Below are 21,383 nucleotides of genomic sequence, written 5' to 3'. Positions count from 1 at the left end.
CCCATGATAGACTAGATACAATGTCCGCTTTCGATTACTATTAACTAATGTATGCTATTTGAGTGCCATTTTGCTGCGGTCATTGCTCGTAATTATGACTAGGTTGTTTTATGCAAATATGATACTAAAAACGTAACACATTATAGTGAGCGTAGTATGCATATTTTATAATTGTATAAGGATTTAAGACAATAAAACACAGCATTAATTACATTCTACTGCTAATTATAACGCCCCCGCAGCTGAAAGGACGAGCATGTTTGGTGTGACAGGGATTCAAACCCGCGACCTTCAGATTACGAGTCGAACGCCTTAACCCACCAGGCCTTGCCGGGCCAGCCATATTAGAACAGATTGAAATTAATGAAGGGGTAATGGAAGGGTACAAATTAAGTATAGAAAAAATCTAATAAAGAGAACAGGTTAAAGTAGTTCAACAGTCAAATAGGTTTTATCTTGCAATGTTTTATTGTAAAAATGAAAGAAAAACTAAGAAATAAAATAAAATTAAAACAATACAATGCTAAAGATAGACAAAAGTATGTAAGTATAAAAATGAGTACGACAAAAGAAACGAATATGAGATAGAAAAAAAGTATCGTACTGAGAAAAATAAGAAATCTAGTAGCAGATGAAAATTGGAAGTTATAATAATATATATTTAAAACGAAGACAGGAGTGGGAGGCACGTGCTACCAATAATAACATTTAGGTCCAAATATCACCGTCAACTCCCCTATATTTTACTTATTTCATGCCTATGGTGATTTTGAGTCCTTTTAAGTCACGATTTACTAACTTATTTAATTTAGGTGTGTGAATAATGTTAAAACATTGTGCCTAATTCGTAATTCGATGCTATACATTGGACCAATTGTTTAACGGTTTTATATATATATATATTACATATTTTTATTTTATTTTTCACCAAAGATAAAATAAAAAGACAATCTGTGAGGTAGCAGCCTATAAACCCTATAGATATTGTATGCACTTCACCATTATAAGAAGCCTAACTGTATTTCTTTGGTTTGGCGATCCGAGCTGTGCTGATGAGCCTTGAATAGCTGAAAGTGCAGTCCATAGCAAGGGCACGGCCAGTTAAATAATGCCTTAGGCCTCTACGCCACAGATTGTCTTTTCAATTTTACCATCCATGGAAGAAAAAAAGAGAAAGAAATCTGTAATATATATATAAGCTTTAAACAACTTTTTATTTAAGCCCGTTATATGCAGTTCGCTGATTTTATCAGGTTCCCAAGTAGCTCAGAGGTAAGTATGTAGACTTACTGCACTAAAAATCTGATTTCGATATCTGAGAAGTGTAGACTGAAAATTAGAAATTGTGTAGCTTTGCGCTTAACAACAACCACAAATAACCAGACTTCATCACCTGAAATGAAAGGGGACTATAGTTCTTCGGCAAATTCTAAACATTACGCTGTTGTAACTTTTGTGTCTCTGTATACAGTATGTACTAGTTAGTATCTGAAACTTTATCATCATTTATACAACTTAACATTTTGACGTACACTACAAGAAAAACTTAATTTGTATTTTGTATGTCTTTCTGTGTATGATACAATGCTTATTATTCTTTGAAATTGTTGAATAAGAATTTAACGCGTTTTTACTGATTGTTAGACAGTATTTATTCATTTACGATTGCCCCTCCTTCAGAGCTGCCCCCCAGTGGCTCAGTGGTATGTCTGCGGACTTACAACGCTAAAATCCGGGTTTCGATACCCGTGGTGGGCAGAGCACAGATAGCCCATTGTAAAGCTGTGTGCTTAACTCAACAAACAGCAACAGCAAAGTTTTGTACGTTCCAATGTGTCTGGCTTTGTCATCACAATTCCCTGAGATAAAAATAAAATTCTATTGTTACCGAAGAGATCTCTTTTTATTACTTTTTTATATCATTGTTATTCCTCTGGTAGTTGAGCCTTTTCACATCAACTGTATTCGCATACAGTTGTACACTTAACAACAAAGCTACTATTGTAAACATTATGTAAATTGTTGTTTTCACAATAATTTACTCAGAAGCATCACTAGTATCATTACCACTGCAAAAATAAATTCGTTGTCATATTGTTATAACTCAGTAATACAATAAGAACCGAGAACTTATATTGTTTAAATTCTGTATAGTAACATAGCTGACAGAAACACAAAGTTGTGTTTAACTAACGTGTGGAACATTTCAAAGAAGAACTTACTGTTCTCTCAGTGGTATAGCTGTATGTCTTCGGACTTAAAACGCTATAAATTAGATTGCAATACCCGTGGTGGGAAGAGAACAGATAGCTTATTATGTATCTTTGTACATAATTACAAACAAAGAAACACAGGCCTTAATGTAACAGTAAAATGTACGTCTGTTTTGTTATAGCAAAGGCTATATGTTGGGTTCTCCGAGGAGAATCGAACCTCTTATTTAGTGTTACAGTTCGAAGACGTACCGCTGTCCTACTAAGAGGCAAACAGTAGTGTTAAGGATACTACAGAAACTATTAAAGGCGTTTATCCTCACATCAAAAAATCCTGAGAAAGAATATTTTAAAATAGGCGGAATTTTGTGCCTCATAACAAACACGTATTACAGACTAATATGGACATTTTAAAACTCATTGTTTGTTCGTTTTTTTAATTTCGCGCAAAGCTACTCGAGGGCTAGCTGTGCTAGCCGTCCCTAATGTAGCAGTGTAAGACTAGAGGGAAGGTAGCTAGTCATCACCATCCACTGCCAACTCTTGGGCTGCTCTTTTACCAACGAATAATGGGATTGACCAGAACATTATAACGCCCCGATGGCTGAAAGGGCGAACCTATTTGGTGCGACTTGGATTCGAACCCGCGACCCTCAAATTACGAGTCGAGCGCCTTATCCACCTGGCCATGCCGGGCCAAAACTTATAATTGTCTTTAAAATAAAATAAATCCAGTTACTAAACTCTTTTTTTTTTTTTTTTTTTTTTGGAGGTGTTCATTAAATCATCAAAACAAAATTAATCTAGAAATATTCTATTGATACAAGGTTATTTCATACATCTAAATAAATATCATATTACTGTCTGTTGTATGTCCATGTCACTACTTCGCAGGAGTTGAAAGTATTTTCACAAATATCGGTATAAAAGTTGCTTAGATCCATGGGGAGTGTAACAGTATTGCTATCATATATCTGTTTTAATACCGATGTTTGTTTAAATTAAATATATATTTACAAATGTCCATAACTTATACTGTTAAATCTGTATTACAAAATTCTCATCTATTCACTAAAATTGTAGAAGATTCTTTCGTGTAAGATTAAACAAGTTATGCGTGTGCACGAATACTTGTGAATAAACTGAAGTTTCGAGAAACTCTCCTCACACCTATAAACATAACCAATGGAACGTTCCAAACGACAGTCTCTCCGCGGCTTTCCCGACGTGCACGTGTCGGCATCTTCCTAACTCCACACGTCCATCAATTTCTCACTAAATTCTGCCTCCCCTCCTGTAGTTCGGTGGAATGTCTGCGGACTCACACCACTAAAAACCGGGTTTCAATACAAACACTAAATTCTTATGTCTAATCTAAGCCTAGTAACTTCATAAAACTCGTTTGGCATATAATTTTTCAACGTGACGGGTAAAGAGAAACAAAAATTTCTGACCATCTGTGTTGTCCTTCAGGCACCAGAAATTAATTCTGGAACCTGACAGATTTATAAGCCTAAATTTTTACTACAAATTTTAGTTTTATTAAAAAAGACAGTATATATTATTGGTTTGCTGTAGTTGATACGCTGTGAACCTCAGAAACTATAACTGTGATTAACGCTTATTAATCGTGAACTTCAGAGATTTAACCAGGAACGTTTGTAGGTTCTGAACATTACAAAAAATTTAACTTCAGCGAATTCACATCGATCATTAGTAATTTTCGAAGACATTATATAATTTCAGCAGTGAAAAACTCGATGTGTGATCAACGAAGAACGAAAAACAGAGCTAACCAGGTCCTTGTTAAGTGAATTGCAACTATATCAACACAAAATTGATTCGCTCATCGTAAATCTTTGATAAGACGCCAAGGAAATTCCAGACCGGAATGAAGACTTGATATTGTATGTAAGTTTGTAAAACTTTTATATATTGATCGTTATTCGTAAAAAAGTATTATGGTAAATTGTGTCGTTGTTTGTATATTAAAGTGTGTTTTTATTAAAAAAGAAAACTGCGTGTATCAATCATGTTGGCAAGTATTATAAATTGGATACATATCAACATTTATTTAACTTCTAAATTTAAATTACCATTTACTTAAGTTTTAGGCTACTTGATATTGTAATACGTAGCCTGATACGAGATACATACAGATTTGCAGTTTAACATTTTGTGTTTTGTAGTTTTTGTGGGCGTTTGTTTTTTTACAGTTACATTTAAGGAAAGTTGCTTTTCATGTCCTAAGTCAACCTGTTACTAAACATGAATGTATATAACATCCCTTCAGAGAACTGGTACTTTAGCTAGTCTATATTTATATAACGAAATTAGCCATTCAGCTCGTAACCCTGAAATTATCCATGACAGTAACTATACTATGATTTTTGATAACGTACTTATATGTTTACAAGGCTTTTGTACATAAAATATCTTAATAGTTAATTCAAAAATCTGATATTTTGTGTACAAATTTTCATTTTAAGGTTAAAAATACTTTCATGAATCAGAAAATTTTCAAATTTTATTTGTGAAACCTTTATAAATTTCGGATACTTATAAGATGTTTTTTTAAGAAAAATATTCATTTTTTATTTTCGCTATAAAATTGGAATCTTTATAACTATTTTATAGATTTGACTGAAGCCCGGCATGGCCAGGTGGTTAAGGCACTCGATTCGTAACCTGAGGATCGCACCAAACATGCTCGTCCTTTCAGCCGTGGGGAGGTTATAATGTTACGGTCAATTCCACTATTCGTTGGTAAAAGAGTAGCCCAAGAGTTGGCGGTGGGTGGCGATGACTAACTCCCTTCCCTCTAGTCTTACACTGCTAAATTAGGGACGGCTAATGCAGATAACCCTCGTGTAGCTCTGCGCGAAATTCAAAACAAACCACTCGTGTTTACTTCTTTTTATCATTTGCTGCCCGTATTTAGTTTATTCTTTGCTCAACAACCTTGAACACGTGTATACTTTGGGCTACCTGTTGGACATTACCTGAATGTCGCAGTGTTTGTAAAAGCAAAGTTGGCTTTAGGCGTGAAAAAGTGACTAATTTTTCATGTGTTTGTGTGTTTTTCGTATAGCAAAGCCACGAAGGGCTATCTGCTCAGCCCACCGAGGGAAATCGAACCCCTAATTTTTCATAAAGACTTCGTTATGAAAGCACACAAGTTCAACTTCACAAGAACATTCATGCCATCTGCAATGAAATTTTCAGTTTCAACCCGAATCAGTTGTTATCAACCCTAGTGAAGACTTATACGGCTTTATATATATTGAAAAATACTTTCAGGTAATTCCCATGTAATAAAGCATCTGTATACTCTTTCATTACGAATGCTCGAAGCTTTTCAACTTGCTCGAAATAAAAAAAAAAATCAAACCTAGATTTGACTGATCTCGTTAACGCATTAAAATTAGAAAATAAATATAAATTATAATTTTTTGTAGATTGACTACAAACTATAATTCAAAAATACAAATGTTTTATGTAAATAACTTAAATGTCATAACATTATAGATTCATACATATTTATTATTTTTATTATAATAATATTTTAGCTAAGCTAACTTGAAATAAGTTACAATGACGCAGCGCACGTATATTCATGTTACTGTATAATATAAAACCATAAAACTGACCTGTACAGAGTGACCTGTCATGGATGTGTTTTAGTGAACTGTATTTTAAAATATAGTCGCATTTCAATTATTATACATTATTACTATTTAATAAGTTATTAAACTTATTTTTCTTAAAACATAGAACAGTAAATAAAGTAAAACAAGTAATTAGCTCTTCTAGTTACAAACCTTTTACTCTATTGTAGCTTGTTGTAGCTCGCTAATACTTAAAAAAATTCGCACGTGTTGGATGTGAAATGAATTGTTTTTTTAGATTTTATATACATATGTATATATATATATTCGAATAAACAAAAAATCATGAATTGTTATATCAATATCATAGAATTCTATTATAATTTATCAAGTTTAGTAACTGAGCTGCATCTGGGTCTAAAAAATTTGAACTTGCGAACACGCTAAGAATTCAACTTATCAACACAAAAGTTTGTCTTGAAAGAGAGGACACCAGTATATTTGAAAATGGCGGAGAAAACCATTTGTGGGAGAGACACCCTGAGCTGTCGACTGGTTATCCACAAGTCAAGAGTATATAAAGGACCGTTTCCACAAATCAACAAAATCAGTGTTTGATTCAGTACATTAGCGGTATTTAAGCATATAGAAAAGCCAGGATGATTTTATTTCATATCGGTAATTTTAACTTCCAAATTCGTACAAAACTACAAACCAGTGCTGTATTTAACATACCACGTGACATATAAACATCGATATTTAGATGGGTTTTTTTTAAATATATAAGAATCAAGTGTCGTATAATATAAAAAATTAATCTACGGTTTGATACTAAACTTAATAACATAAATTCGTAAAATAGTAGTTCAATAACATTTTAAATGGCCAATATTTTGGTTGTTGTTTTTTAATATAACACGTAACATTTCTGGGTGATATGTACTTCTAGCATAGGTCAAAATTCTATTCATTTAATATTCACTGATTGCTACGTTTCCTCAGATCTAGTGGTTATCACAGACTTGTTATAGGTGATAACAGCATTACATTTCGTCAAAACACGTTACGCAATGTTTGACGATTACTCCTCATATTTTATATTATTTAAATTGGAATATTATTTCATATCGTCTTGATCTGATATTTTTGATACTGTTACAATTATATTAGTAATTTCTCTGCTTTCCCTCTAGTCTTACACTGCTAAATTAGGGACGACTAGCGCAGATAGCCCTCGAGTAGTTTTGCGCGAAATTCAAAAACAAACAAAAACATAAAGTTCGTTCTTGCTGAGATTCTGCGCTTGGACAGGGTAAAGGAAGGACATACCTCTGAAAGGCTCTATATTTCTACGTGTTATATTTCGCTTCATATTTTGTTTTTACTTTTCACTTCGAGTTTTACACAAGTAGACACTAAGACCTTATTACCATTTGAATTAGCCCAAGACAGGAAATACCCCTTCGCTAAACAACGAGGCGACATGCCGGTCGGGGAGTCGGAGACCAGGGAAAGCGATGTAGCGTCTGAGACTGAGGGAGCAAGCCCGTCTGTTTCAGGGACAAAAAGTAAGTCTAGTGACTGTGGCCAAACAGATAATGATAATTTAAAATTAAAATCTTTAATGTTCATAGCCGAAAAAGAACTAAAAGCAAAGTTAACGCCGGTTAAAGAAAATACTGTAAGGACTCGAAAAAAAAGAAAACTAGTAAAAGATATTATGATTTCAGCATGTGAAGACAATGTACCTAAGACTACGGTTATAGACTTTAATATGCCAAAAACTAGCAGTTCTAGCAACCCAATCCCCACCCTGGATATTCAAAAACAAACATGTTCAGACAAAGACGAAGTTCTTTCTGACGACGAAGGCTTCACGCTTGTGCAGACTCGAAGTCAGAAAAAACAAATTAAACAAAAAACAACCACCACAGACACACATACACAACTCGCACCAAAATCACCTGAGCACGCAGTTATAATCCAAGGAGTTCCTGGTAGTTACAACCAACCACAATTGGCCAAAGAAATATACAGGTGCAAACCTGACACAAAGATTACTAATATTAAGCGTCTGCCCAGAGGCGGTGTTCTGGTTCAAGGACAGGAACCCGCTGACTTAAACAGTCTACTAAAAGCTTGGCCTGCAGACGCATTCAAAACAGGAAGCATTACAATACACCTACCAGGAACTAAACCAACACCGAAATCTTTTGTGATACGAGGTGTACATAATTCAATAGACATAGAAGACATTAAGGAAGAGTTAAGTACACAAAACATAAAACACATTTCAGTTGAGCGTATAATTTCAAATATTACTAAAAGACCCACAAACCTAATCAAAGTAGTCACAGACCACAGCCACATATTACACAATTCATTAATAATGGTATCACTATGTGGTATCATAAGTACACAGTAGAACAAACAAAAACACCAGCAGTGGTTGTCACACAGTGCTACCAATGCTAAAGGTTTGGACATGTAGCAGCAGCATGCCAAGCAAATGCGCGTTGTGTGGGCTGTGGGGAGAATCAACACATTACACAGTGTACAAAACAGAACCCCAAACCCAAATGCTGCAATTGTGGGGAAGAACACACTGCAAATTATAAAGGTTGTCAGAAATATAAATCAATTAAAACACACTTATACGAAATTAAAAATCCCAACATGAACAAGCCGCCACCACCATGAACAATTAAGGAACCCACACCTACCACTCCAGCACCACAAAGTACAACTACACAGACAAACACATACGCTGCAGTGGTTAAAAATTCATCATCCCGACAGGAAAAACCATTACCAAGTGAAGAGGAAATACCAAAACCACCACAAAATACACAACCAACAACAATTGAAACAACACTGACATCTGCCATAACTTCCACTTTCTCGGAAATAATGGCAGAATATACAAATCCCACAAACACCAACAGTCTCACAGACATAATTGTTAAAATCATATTGAAAAACATACACAAGTTCTTGCCGCAAATTTTAACCTCCATCATAAACTCTACTAAACATGGATAGCTTCACAGTTTTACACATCAATATCCAGGGTGCTCTTGCTTCCAAGAAACATGAGATTGAAGATACAACAAACTCCATAAAACCTGATGTAATTATAATTAGTGAAACTCTTCTATATAACTACCATAGATTTAAATTAAACGGCTACTCTACTATTAGACATGACAGGAAGGATAATAGAGATCCAAACAGAGGTCTTTTATTATTGTATAAGACTGAACTTATAGTTCAGGAACTTACTATCCCTTCCAGTAATGAATCTATAGTTATTAATGTAAAAACGCAAAATCAGACAGACGTTACTGTGGCGGGCATCTACTGCTCGCCTAGTACAGTGTTAGATGTAAATCTATTGAATATATTGTATAATAGCAACTGTAATCTTATTATTATCGGCGACCTAAACAGTAAACATATAGCATTCAACTGTCGTTGTTCAAACGCAAATGGCAACTTACTTTATCAATTTCTGGACGAATCAAACATGACTTTATTAAACGATGCAACACCGACACATATCTCGTACCCACACGGCACCAGTGAAATACTGGACCTATGCCTGTGTTCGTCAAATATGAGTCGCAAATTCGTAAATTTTCATGTTGGTCACGATATAGATAGTGACCACCTCCCAGTTTGGTGTATCTTCAATCTCACCCCCCACTTAAATAAAATCATAGTGAGAGACCAACTGAACTACAAAAAAGCTAATTGGCCAGTTTTCCAAACTATATTAAATGAAACCTTACCTCCAGAAGTACTACATATTGCCGCGGACGCATCAGATATAGATGCATACTGTCATATCATCTCTGAGTGTCTAAAACATGCAGCCAACAGTTCGATACCGAAACAAAACACTTCACAACAACTCATTCATGGCAACCACATAAAGATATAATACACTTAATTAAAAACAGACGTATACTCCGCAGACAGTACATTCAAAATCGCAACCCCACACTTAAAACTCAGATAAACACAATAAGGAATAAAATACGAAACTTAATCAGACAACAGAAACAAGAAAACTGGGACACCTTCTGTTCCGATCTAAATCACAAAACTGATCCTAAACAATTCTGGACACATTTGAAAAGATTTACAAACACAGGAACAACAAACACAGTATATTCACCACTGGAACTGGATGGAGAAACAACATACACTAACACAGAAAAAGCCGAGATATTTAAAAAACACCTAGAAAACACGTTCAAAACACATCATGAACCAGACATGAACAGATACTTTTATAATACAGTCACAAACTTTATTGATCAAAACAGAAGCATTTTTACACCTAAATTTCCAGTCAACACTATTACACACCAAGAAAAAACAAAAGACTGGAGCACTCATCAACTGGTAAAACATATCACTGTTACAGAAGTCGTAACTGCTATTAAAAACACAAAAAACAAAGCCCCTGGAGAAGATGGTATTCAAGCTATCCTCCTAAAACAAGGCACTCAGAGATTATATGAACACCTAACAGCGTTATTTAATCTCTCACTATCAGCTAGATATATCCCCGTTTCTTGGAAGGAAGCAATAATATTAATGTTCCAGAAAGAAGGAAAGCCAGCGAATAAACCAAACAACTACCGCCCGATCAGCTTAACCAGTTGTATTGGCAAAGTATTAGAGAGGATAATTAGTAATCGTCTGTCAGTTTACTTAGAAGAAAATTCAAAATTACCAGAAATTCAAAACGGATTTCGAAAAACCGCCAAACTACAGACCACCTGATTCGACTTACAGAATCAATTACCGACAGCTTCAACAAAAGAATGCACTGTAGCTTGCTTTCTCGACATTGAGAAAGCATTTGACACAGTGTGGCATAACGGCTTAAGACATAGATTGCTTGAAATGGCATTACCCCAGGAAACTATTCGCTGGCTGTCCAACTTCCTGGATAACAGAATGTGTAAAGTAAATGTAAATGGGGCCCACTCAGGGTCCTTTTCACCCGAAGCAGGAGTCCCGCAGGGAGGGGTTGTTAGCCCTATATTATTTATCATGTACGTGAGTAATATGCCTCTGTTGGACCTAAATTTAGGTTATGCATCACAGTTCGCTGACGATGTAGCAGTCTGGAAAAGTGCCCCACTCCGTCAATAGCAGCAACGAACCTACAACCAGTCCTAAATAACATCGAAGAATACTGCCAGAAATACAGAATCAAAATTAATATTCCAAAACCCAAGTCATAGTATTCAGCAGACTGAATAAGCTGAAAAAGATCCACCAAAACTCTATATGAATGGATCACTTTTACTGACTGCTACTTCTGCTAAATTTCTAGGTCTAACCTATGACTCAAAATTAACGTGGCTACCACATATTAAAATGTACTGATACGAATCTGGAAAGAGCAAACTATGCAAGAAGTCTTTCAGGTAAAATCCAAGGAACATCACCAGACAACATACTTAAAATCTACAAAACGTACATTAGACCAACAATAGAATATGCATCACCTGCCTGGATTAACATAGCACCCACACATGTACAGAAACTTCAACGTATACAAAATTCTGTACTAACTTCAGCATACAAAGTACCACGTAGCACCTCAACCACATTCATGCACAAGTATGCAAACATAGATACAATAGCTGAAAGACTCTTGCATAATTCAGTAAAATATTTCAATAAGAATTGGCATAAAAATGACTTAATGTGTGATCTCGACAGATATCACGTACATGATGTAAATGGTCCTAAATACCTCTCCCCTTTTAACATATATTTAAGAAATGTAACACAAGATGGCCACTATGCACTAGACACTTAGTCCTTGTTTCTTTTTATTTTTATAATTATTATTTTCTTTTTAATCATTATTATTATTATTTTTTCTTCTCTTTTGAATTATTATTCAAGTATTGAATAATAATAATAATTATTATTACTTTCTTTTCTGTGTGAGTGTTTGTGTTACTACAAGTAGTAGTAGCATTCTCTCAATCGAGAAAAAGGAGAAAAATACAAAAAAAAAAAATATATATATATATATGAAAATACAAAAAAAATTAAATGAAAAAAAAACAACAAAAAACTTCTTGTTCGTCCATGCATGGACTGAGCCCTGAAATGGACCTGAGTATGATGTTATACTTTTACTCTGGCCCAAAGCTTTAAAAAAAACAACAAAAAAAAACCCTAAAGACAGACGCTATAATCGTTCGGAAGGGAGGAAGAGGTCAAATGTACCTGACCCTCCTGGGTATTTAACAACATCAATACCCAAATACCCACACAGTCAAACTTCGTTCTTGCTGATCTCAGGGGCACACGGATTTGTTCATAACGAAACCAAACACAGGAAGAAAAATAGTGATTTAAGACGAGTTTTATACGTGCATATTTAATATTCTAAAATACCTGCTAATTAACGAAACTAAGAAAGGATAACAGATACGAACTAAAAGTAGTTACGAAGTAGCTGCCACACATGAAATTATTTTAGGTAGGATTAGAGTAAATTGACCTATGAGACGTTTTTTTTTTTTTTATTATTATTATATGTTTGTGCACCAGCAAAACCAAGCTTGGGACGCGCGTGTACCCAGTTCGAGATTATTACTCATCAGGATCTTTACCAGTCTACCATCATATATACATTATTTTAAGCAGAATTGTAGTAAATTAATCAATGATACATTCATTAGGCGTCGTCAAATACACCAATCGAAAGGGTTTGGTCTCCTGAGTCGAAAACTGTAATTAGATCTCAAGTCGGTGATGAGATGATGGAACTATGGATTAAAAGTTTGTATTTGGTAAAAAAAAAAACCAAAAAAAATTCAAATCAGTTCTATGAGCTGCTGTAACGTAGCTAAAAATTATGCTAGTTAGCACTCGTGCTGTATTTATATGTCATTTACCTAAAATCCTGTTATTGACAATAATAAGCAGAGTTTGCGGGATTTTATGATAAAATCTCTATAAGTTGTAAATTCATGGTTAAAGACAGTTTGGATTTTCTACTTCCTTGCACAGATATAAATTTCATGATTGTTTATTTGTTTCTGAATTTCATGCAAAGTCACACGAAAGCTATCTGGTTTAGCTGTCCCTAATTTAGCAGCGTAAGACTAGAAGAAAGGCAGCAACTCATCGCTACCCGCCGCCAAATCTTGGGCTACTCTTTTACCAACAAATAGTAGGATTGATCGTTACATATAATGCTCCTCCGGCTGAAAGGGCGAGCATGTTTGGCATGATAGGGATTTGAACCGGCGACCCCTCAGATTACGAGTTGAGCACTCTAACCACCTGGCTATATTTCATAATTAAGATTAAACAGCTAGTTTTGATATATATTTCTTTAAATCAACATTCCATTGACTTACATACTGAACTGCTTCATCGTCTATAAGCAGAATCAATGGATTACTTAATTATATATGTTCTAACATGATCTTGTTTACATTTAATGAAATACTTTCTAAATTTAATTGTTTTGTTTATGACTAAGTTAAATGGGACAAAACCTGCTACAGCTAATCCGGTCTTAGTCTATTATAAGAAAAATAATAAGAATATCCTGTTGATTTTAAACCACTTTTTAAAAATGCGATGAAAAAACATGTTGAAAAGTTTTTCTATGTGTTCTTGTTTGTTGAATTTACTCAGTAAGCTACTCAGACCTTCCTAAACCAAGATCAAACTTCGTACTGTTTTCAAATCTTCACGTCGTGTCAGTAGCTTTCTTAGAATTTAATACATGTTTACTTTCACTCTTACGCTAAAAGGTCGTATATTAATACATCGGTGATAGCTTTAAAGTCCCTTAATAGACAGGACTTATCAACATTTAGAGATATGTACCTTGGAACACATGGGAGTTTCTAATATAACCAGGCTTAAACTTTGAACTCCACGTAACTCTCTTATATTACGTCACAACGAAACCTCGTTTCCGTAAAAAAAACTTTTCAGTTCTAATTTATGGACGTAATGATGACAAATATTGATAAAAGTTTACATATTATGAATGGAAATCTATACGTCAACAGAAATTCAATCTTCCTCCTTTGCTGTTTGATATTAAACGTTTTATAATTTCTTAACACTATTCGTGGAATCTTTATATTGGTAATCATATTAAAATTTGTTCTCTTTGTTATTATCATATGTAATTTCTAAACGTTAGTTAAAGGTGTTTACAATTGTTGCTGTGGCTCTACTATTCATAACAGAATTTTAATTTGTAAATGAATTAAACAAATTTAATAATAATTATATTTCACTTACATAGTTCACACTACAATAATTGCTGTTCGTGCAAGTGATAGTATAAGTAGCTTCTAGGTAGATTACTATATCATTCATATTTCAGATGGGATCATGAGTCTTGGTATTGTGTGAAAGGTCTCGACGGTACTGGATATAGTAGATGTGTATGACATATTGTTAGATTTTTTTTTTCCATTTTTACTCATAAGTTCTTAAACTGTATATGCAAATCTATTTTTGGAATAAGAAATGTATATCATTTTAAGTTTGTTATTTTTAACTAGTAACGGGCACCCAAACAACGATTTATAAGCACAAGGAAACATTTTAGCGATAGTGGAACATACAATGTCTCGACAGACCAATACAATAATCAAGCTTGGGACATATATGCTACTAACTGGCATAATTCCTCGTAACAATCAGATAGTAAATCGATGCAAAAGTTAATTCCTACAAACAGTTCGGAACTGAAACGACACGAAAACTGATATCTCGTAAACAATTAGAGACTAAAACTGACACAAAAGCCGATGTTTTGTAACAATCAGAGATGAACTGTCACATAAGCCGATTCTTTCTAACAGTTATAGACTGAAATACACGCAAAATGGTTTTTTTTTAGAATCAGAAACAAAACTGACACAGAAGACGATTCTTTGTAGCCATCAGAGTCTGTAATGATACAGGAGGTTACTGTAGAGTCTATTGAAATGTAAATAAATACAAAACACAACAGCACTAACAGATCAGTTTTGTTCCCGGATAACAGAAAAATAAACGGTTTTACTATTCTTGTTTTAATGTAAATTATTTGTATGTGGAAATACTGAAAGTTTTCTTTTTACATCAAAACTGCGGGTGTTTTGTTTTAAATATTTCTTTAGTAGAGTATGTTTTTTAATCTAATAATTAATTTTAGTGGATTTTTTAATAGAAGTTAGAAATGGTTGTACACTTGTACGGGTCGCATTCTTTAGTTTTCTTTAGTTCTAAACTAAGGATGAAAAATCGAATATGTGAACAGCAACAAACAAACCACTGATATTGAAGTAAGGTGCTACACATTTTATTATATTACTTACTTATTTTGATTTTTTTTTCTACAACTAACAAAAAGACATTCTTCAGAACGCCTATTAAGACAGTGAGGAACCTGATGCTTTCAAATACGTTACGTTTATGAATTTGAATGAGAAAAATATTTTACAAATTTGGGTTTTTAGTGAAACTTGGCGATACATCAGAAATGTACTTCTGTTCTTTGTAGTTGTATAGCTAAGCTTAGCTTTCCAGTGGAACAACTTTATGTCCGCGGGCTAACAACGCTAGAATCCGAGATTAGACACTCGTCGTGGGCAGAGTAGTGATATTCCTTTGTGTTGCTTTGTGCTCAACTTTAAACAAAAGCCCAGAAACACGAACACGGGAAACGATATGAAAATTAAAGAACAATGGAACACATTTCTTGTTGACTGCAAAAGTATATAAGAAAATAACTTGAAAAGAAAACTATTAAACAGTTTAATCAAAATTAAATACATAAACAGAAAATTGTTTACTGAAAATAAGGTATTTCTTATAAGGAGTTCATATATATATAATATTAATGTATGTATGAGTTTTTCTGAATAAGGATCTCTTATATTGACATAATCAGAACACTTGATCTGATGGATGATTTAATATTTGCTTATTACTTTACACAGGTGTGTAACTGTCTCATAGTGGAGCCGATATAGTCTTATGTGTATCAATAACATGCACGTTTATACGTTACACTTGCTGTTTCCGACAGTGTTATTTCAATATCATAAAAACATACTGTAAATGCCATCCTATTTTAGGAAATACACTTCAAACTTATGCAACAGTAAGCTAAAATATTTTTTTTTTCAATTACACAAAAATACATATTCACCAATATAAAACAATAATACAGAGATGGACGGTTTAGGAACAACGGGGTATTGTCGATAACACCTACTAATTAATGTAATTTTTTCTATGTATAAATTTGTAAGTACCTGTGATTTTTAAGCAGTGTCTTGATCTTAATTTCATTTTTTCTAATAATATATGATTGCTGAGATAAATGATGATAACTGTATTTGTTTGTGGTTACGTACAAAGCTCCACAATGGTCTATCTGTATTCTGCTCACTACGAGTATCGAAACCCGATTTATAGCGTTGTATGTCTGCAGATATACTGTTGTAGCATGGCGAGGGATAAATAGTAATAATTTATGAAACTAAACCAAACGGTATATTTAGACATCAGACCTTCAGAAAGTCATCTAAGAATTTCACGTACTTATTAAAACACATAGGAAGGACGTCCAATTAATAAAGTCAATAATTACAGAAACTGGTTTTTATTATCAATTTCTAGGTGAATCTTTTTCATTTACTTTACTTTTTTTACGACGTACTAAAGAGGAATATACTTTGAAAGACATGTCTGTCTTTTGAAACGAAATAGCAAACTGGTTGATAGTTAGATTTATCGTGCAAGTTTTATTGCGGAATCTTTGTGTATTAAACCCGTTCAGAATAAATTATACGACATGGCCACGATTAGTTTTTAACAATAGTGTAAACGATTCCCAAACATGAAACTCCTGAATCTTACTGCCAAGCACGTCATTTATTTGATCAGTAACGCTCTTTGTGACCATATAGAGAGTAATTATACAAGGAACCTTATATTTAAAATGATTGTATCTCATAAACTATTTGGTCTGTTGGAAGAAATGAATTCACACTAGAAGCACAATGTAAACCATTAGTTTTATGTGGGAAAGTTTAAATGTGGTGAAATCGTTTCATAAGTTATAACAAAGAATTCTCGACGTACTTTCCGACCGTTATTCTCAATTAGGACTAAACCTATTTCTGAATGGAGTTATTGATGACTTTTTTTCATTCTAGAACCTACACGTATATAGATAGATAACGTTCAATTATCTATGCAGTATCCTGCAAGATGGAACATATTTTATTCAAATTTCTTATTATTAAAAAAAAGAAGTAAAACATTTGATATGTGAGAAAAGCGATTTGAGCACGCGGTATAATACAGTTTCGAAACATTTGCATTATATCCAAGCATTTCTAAATAATGCGCCTCCTAGAATAAGCAGTTTTTAAGATACAGTCATTTTAATTACGAAGCTTTCTTTATTCCAAGGATTTACGAGCAAAAGTAAATAAGAATGTATAGCAATATGTCAGCTGTACTGGCTCTGCTGTGTCCAGTGCCGACAATGTCTTTCGGCAAAACGAAAGCAAGTTGTAGGTGATGTAGACTTCTTTCTTTCTTTCTTTCTTTTTTTTGCTCGTATAATAAACAGTGTCTAAAAGAATGCCACGTGACTTTTAAACTTTTATAATACAGAAGACACATGTATATAAATAGTACATTCATCGTCTTTAAGTCTGGTTTGGATTTCATGCAAAGCTACACAAGGGCTATCTACGCTAGCCGTCCCTAATTTAGCAGTGAAAGACTAGAAAGAGAAGGCAGTTAGTCGTCACTACACACTGCTAACTCTTGAGTTAGCAACGAATAATGGAATTGACTGTCACGTAATAACGCCCCAACTGCTGAAAGAACGAGCATGTTTGTTGGAACGGGGATTCGAACTCGCGACCCTCAGATTCCCAGTCAATCACCCTAACCATTTGGTTATGCTATTTACTTTGTCCGCCAAGGGAAAATGAACTTACTGGTTTTAGTATCGTAAATCCGAAGATTTAACTTTGGAACAAGTCTTTGTTTCCAGGCATATTCTGCTACTATATTAAGAGTAAAACGACATTTTGTAGCACAACGAAAGATAAAATCTTTATTACACCAGCCCTGTTGATGTTAATTGTGTTAGATAAACTAATCGGCCAAAATATCTTATAAAAATGTTAATTTTTATTGCGCGAAAAACGCCGTCTTTGTTTTTACTCTTAATATGGGGCACTTCTTTCGGTTTTTATTCTCTTAACAATAAAAATATCATTATTAAAATTACAGTTCAACATCATCAAGAACCCTTGCACGAATTTTGTGACACCTTAATTCATAACAACAATTATACGTTTGAGATGAAATGTATTACAGTAACTAAACACTGGCCCTTACAGGTTTTTCTGTGCAATTTGCAAATTTCGTGCCAATGTTATTTTTTTAAAATATCAAATTAGATTCCTGATAAATATATAATATTTCATAAACAACTATTTAAACAAGCACAACGCAGTCATATAAGCTAGGTTAAACATGAAATGGTTCAATTATTTGTTTGTGTAGTTGTGTTTCATATTAGTAAACAAACACTTTACGTAAACAACTGTTTTACCTTATAGAGCTTATCAGCACACAAAGATGATTGTGTGTTCACAGAATTTTACCTTAAAAATCAACAAGCGTTCTACAACAAGTTACATACGCATCAGTTACACAAACCAGTGTAAACGACAATGCAAATAAAAGTTTTGAAATCACACGTACGAGAACAGTTTTAAGTATAAGGAGCAGGAGTAACCTAGTGGTTAGTGTGCCAAGTTGTAAATTTGATGGACCATCGTTCAAATCTCGTTACCGTAAAGAAAAAACAACAAAAATCGTTGTCAAATACACTATAATAGCACAAGATTTGATGGTGTATGCTGTTGACTTCCATCTGGTCGATCAATACAAAATTTATTTGTTTGGAACTAAGCACAAAGCTGCACAATGGCCTATCTGTGCTCTGCTCACCACGGGTATCGAAACCCGGTTTCTAGCTGTGCAAGTTTTCAAACATACCGCTAGGCTAATGGGCGGCATTTAAAAATTAGAGGCCCCCAGTGGCTCAGCTGTATGTCTGCGGACTTACAACGCTAAAGACCGGGTTTTGATACCCATGGTGGGCAGAACACAGATAGCCCATTGGGTAGCTTTGTGCTTAATTCAAAACAACAACAGCATCAAAATTAGCGACGATTGTTATAAATAAATCCTGTGTTGCGATGCCACATATACGAAGCAAAGAGTGCGACGCACTTGTTCAGTTGAATTATTTTAAAATCGCAGCTAAAGTCATGTTTGGTTGTTTTGTTGAATTTTACACAAAGCTATTAGAGGGCTATATTTCCCAAAGAATAGTGGGTTTAACTATCACAACAACGCTTCTTGCGTTTCAAGGCCGAGCATTTCGGGGTTGGGTTTCGATCTCGCGACTTTCAGATTTCGAGTCAAGCGCTCTAATTAAATTCTTCTGTTTTTTCATATAAAATATATCCTGTTCACGAACAAACTGGTGCCTAACACTCAGTTGAGTGATTCAGCATTTAACTTGTTGCTTAAGGTATGAAGTCGTTTGGTTTTAGCAAGATATCATTGACGGCTGAACCGGGAGTGGGGGCACTGGAACAAAGTGACCCCCTCATATTTTGAATCGGTAGCGTAGCACCCCTTTAAAAGAGGACTAGAGACTAGGACATAATAACCATGGAAAGTTTCTGTATGAGTTTACAATTCAATGGCAGCGGTTAAGATAGCAAATAAGGTACCCCCGCCCTAATTCAAACATATTCTGCTGCCTCTGCGAAATATAACCTATTATTAAAAACAACAAGAATGACAACAATCATATAAGCTGACTATAAAAATGTCTGCAAATTACAAGTACAAATACTGGAAATACTGACTGCAAGAAACAACAACAAACTAAAACCTGTAATAATCTCACCTATACATTTAAAAACTGGTTCCCCAGCGTACTGTTCTTTAATTCGGGGATGGAAGTAGGGACACTGCTGCTCTACTTTGTGACAAACCGTTGGACAAGGCTTCACGTGACGATCCTGAATGAAGAAAGGAAGTAGCATAGCACACACCCATTGTCGATAAACCTTCTGCAAGAAAAAATAAAACTTGAGAATTAGGATTCGTTCAAAATACACTGGTATCTACTGGTTCTTGTTGATATCGTCCTTATAAAACGGCAGTGTTTAATAATAACTATGCTATTCGTAAATTTAATATAAATTACACTGATATTGATATAAGTTAGTTCAACAGTTTGTGAGTTTTGTTCAAGGTTTAGTTTAACTTTTTAATTTTGTTTTTCATCTTGCGTCATCTCTTCTTTGATTTGTTTGTTTTGCTACTCTATTTCAGTATAAAATGAAAAACCACAAATACACGTGAAAAATTATTTTTCTATTGATAAAGGAATATATATATATATAGAAAATGATAAAACCCTGTAACACGCCCCTGTCAAAAGGTCCACCTTTCGAAAGTGCTCAGGTTATAAGGTTGTTATTATTTTGTATCAATACTTATTAAGCCTACATCAAGAATATATATATATGTGTGTATAAAGCTTTTATTTTAGTCGTGAAGTTGAAAGATTATCACCTGTAAACCTAGGGTTATAGAGTGTTTGTTATAAATATATTCTGAAGGCTAACTTTCATATAAGAAAATACAGTGTATTACTATGAGTTCTTGTGTAGTCCACAAAATGTAAATTCCATCTAAAAATACTATATACTTGTTCATCTGTACTTATTTTTACCTCTGCAGCTTTTGTTGCTGTGGTGAGGTTTTCCTTCTGTAGAGTCGTCTCGTCTGTCCACTACCATGAATCGATCTTTAGATTTTTGTGTTTCTCATCTTTAAACTTACAGCTGATCAACGGGGTGATTTTCAACCTTTTTTTAGGTATGAGTTAAGTCCATAAGTAACGGAACATATCGGGGCTTTATTTACACGAAAATGATTTTGGTACCATATTAGTTCAGAGATTTAAACGCAGACATTTAAAACTTTAGATTTTCTGATTTTGAATATAATGTAAATGCAGAAAAGTTAGTATAAGGATCAGTTGTATAGAGAACTGTCATTCACAGAAATTAGTATTAGCGGCATAACGTATCGAAGAATGGCTTAGCCCCCCCTACCCCCGAATACAAACTTTTAACTTTAGCGCCATCTCTTGACAAATTTCAGATCTTATTACTGCCGCGGTTACTTGTTTAACTAAGAGCATGCCTGACTTTGAGAAAAACTTTCAGTTTTTGAATAAATTAAAAGTTACACTACTGGTGTTTTCTTGTTTACACCTTCTGTGATATACATACATATGTCTTTGCGGCTAGTATTATTGTAAATTTGAAATAATTTATAATTAGACATAAATGAATAAACATAATTCAAAAATCGTACACACACATATACACATTGAAAAATATATTTTATTCTGCTTAACTTCTGACGTGGATCC

General features: G+C 34.0%; 1 protein-coding gene across 1 annotated transcript in view; it reads right to left on the bottom strand.

Moving 5' to 3' along the window:
* The window catches only part of LOC143240719 (NALCN channel auxiliary factor 2-like), a 65,834-nt gene that overhangs the window by 6,731 nt on the left and 37,720 nt on the right, over positions 1-21,383 (bottom strand). The window contains exon 2 of the mRNA XM_076483647.1: positions 19,842-20,007. Coding sequence (XP_076339762.1) covers positions 19,842-20,007 — 166 coding nt within the window. The remainder of the gene's footprint in view (positions 1-19,841; positions 20,008-21,383) is intronic.

Source organism: Tachypleus tridentatus, chromosome 13, assembly GCF_004210375.1.
Source record: "Tachypleus tridentatus isolate NWPU-2018 chromosome 13, ASM421037v1, whole genome shotgun sequence".
NCBI classification, from domain to species: Eukaryota; Metazoa; Arthropoda; class Merostomata; order Xiphosura; family Limulidae; genus Tachypleus; species Tachypleus tridentatus.
This window is presented reverse-complemented; position numbering and strand designations above follow the sequence as displayed.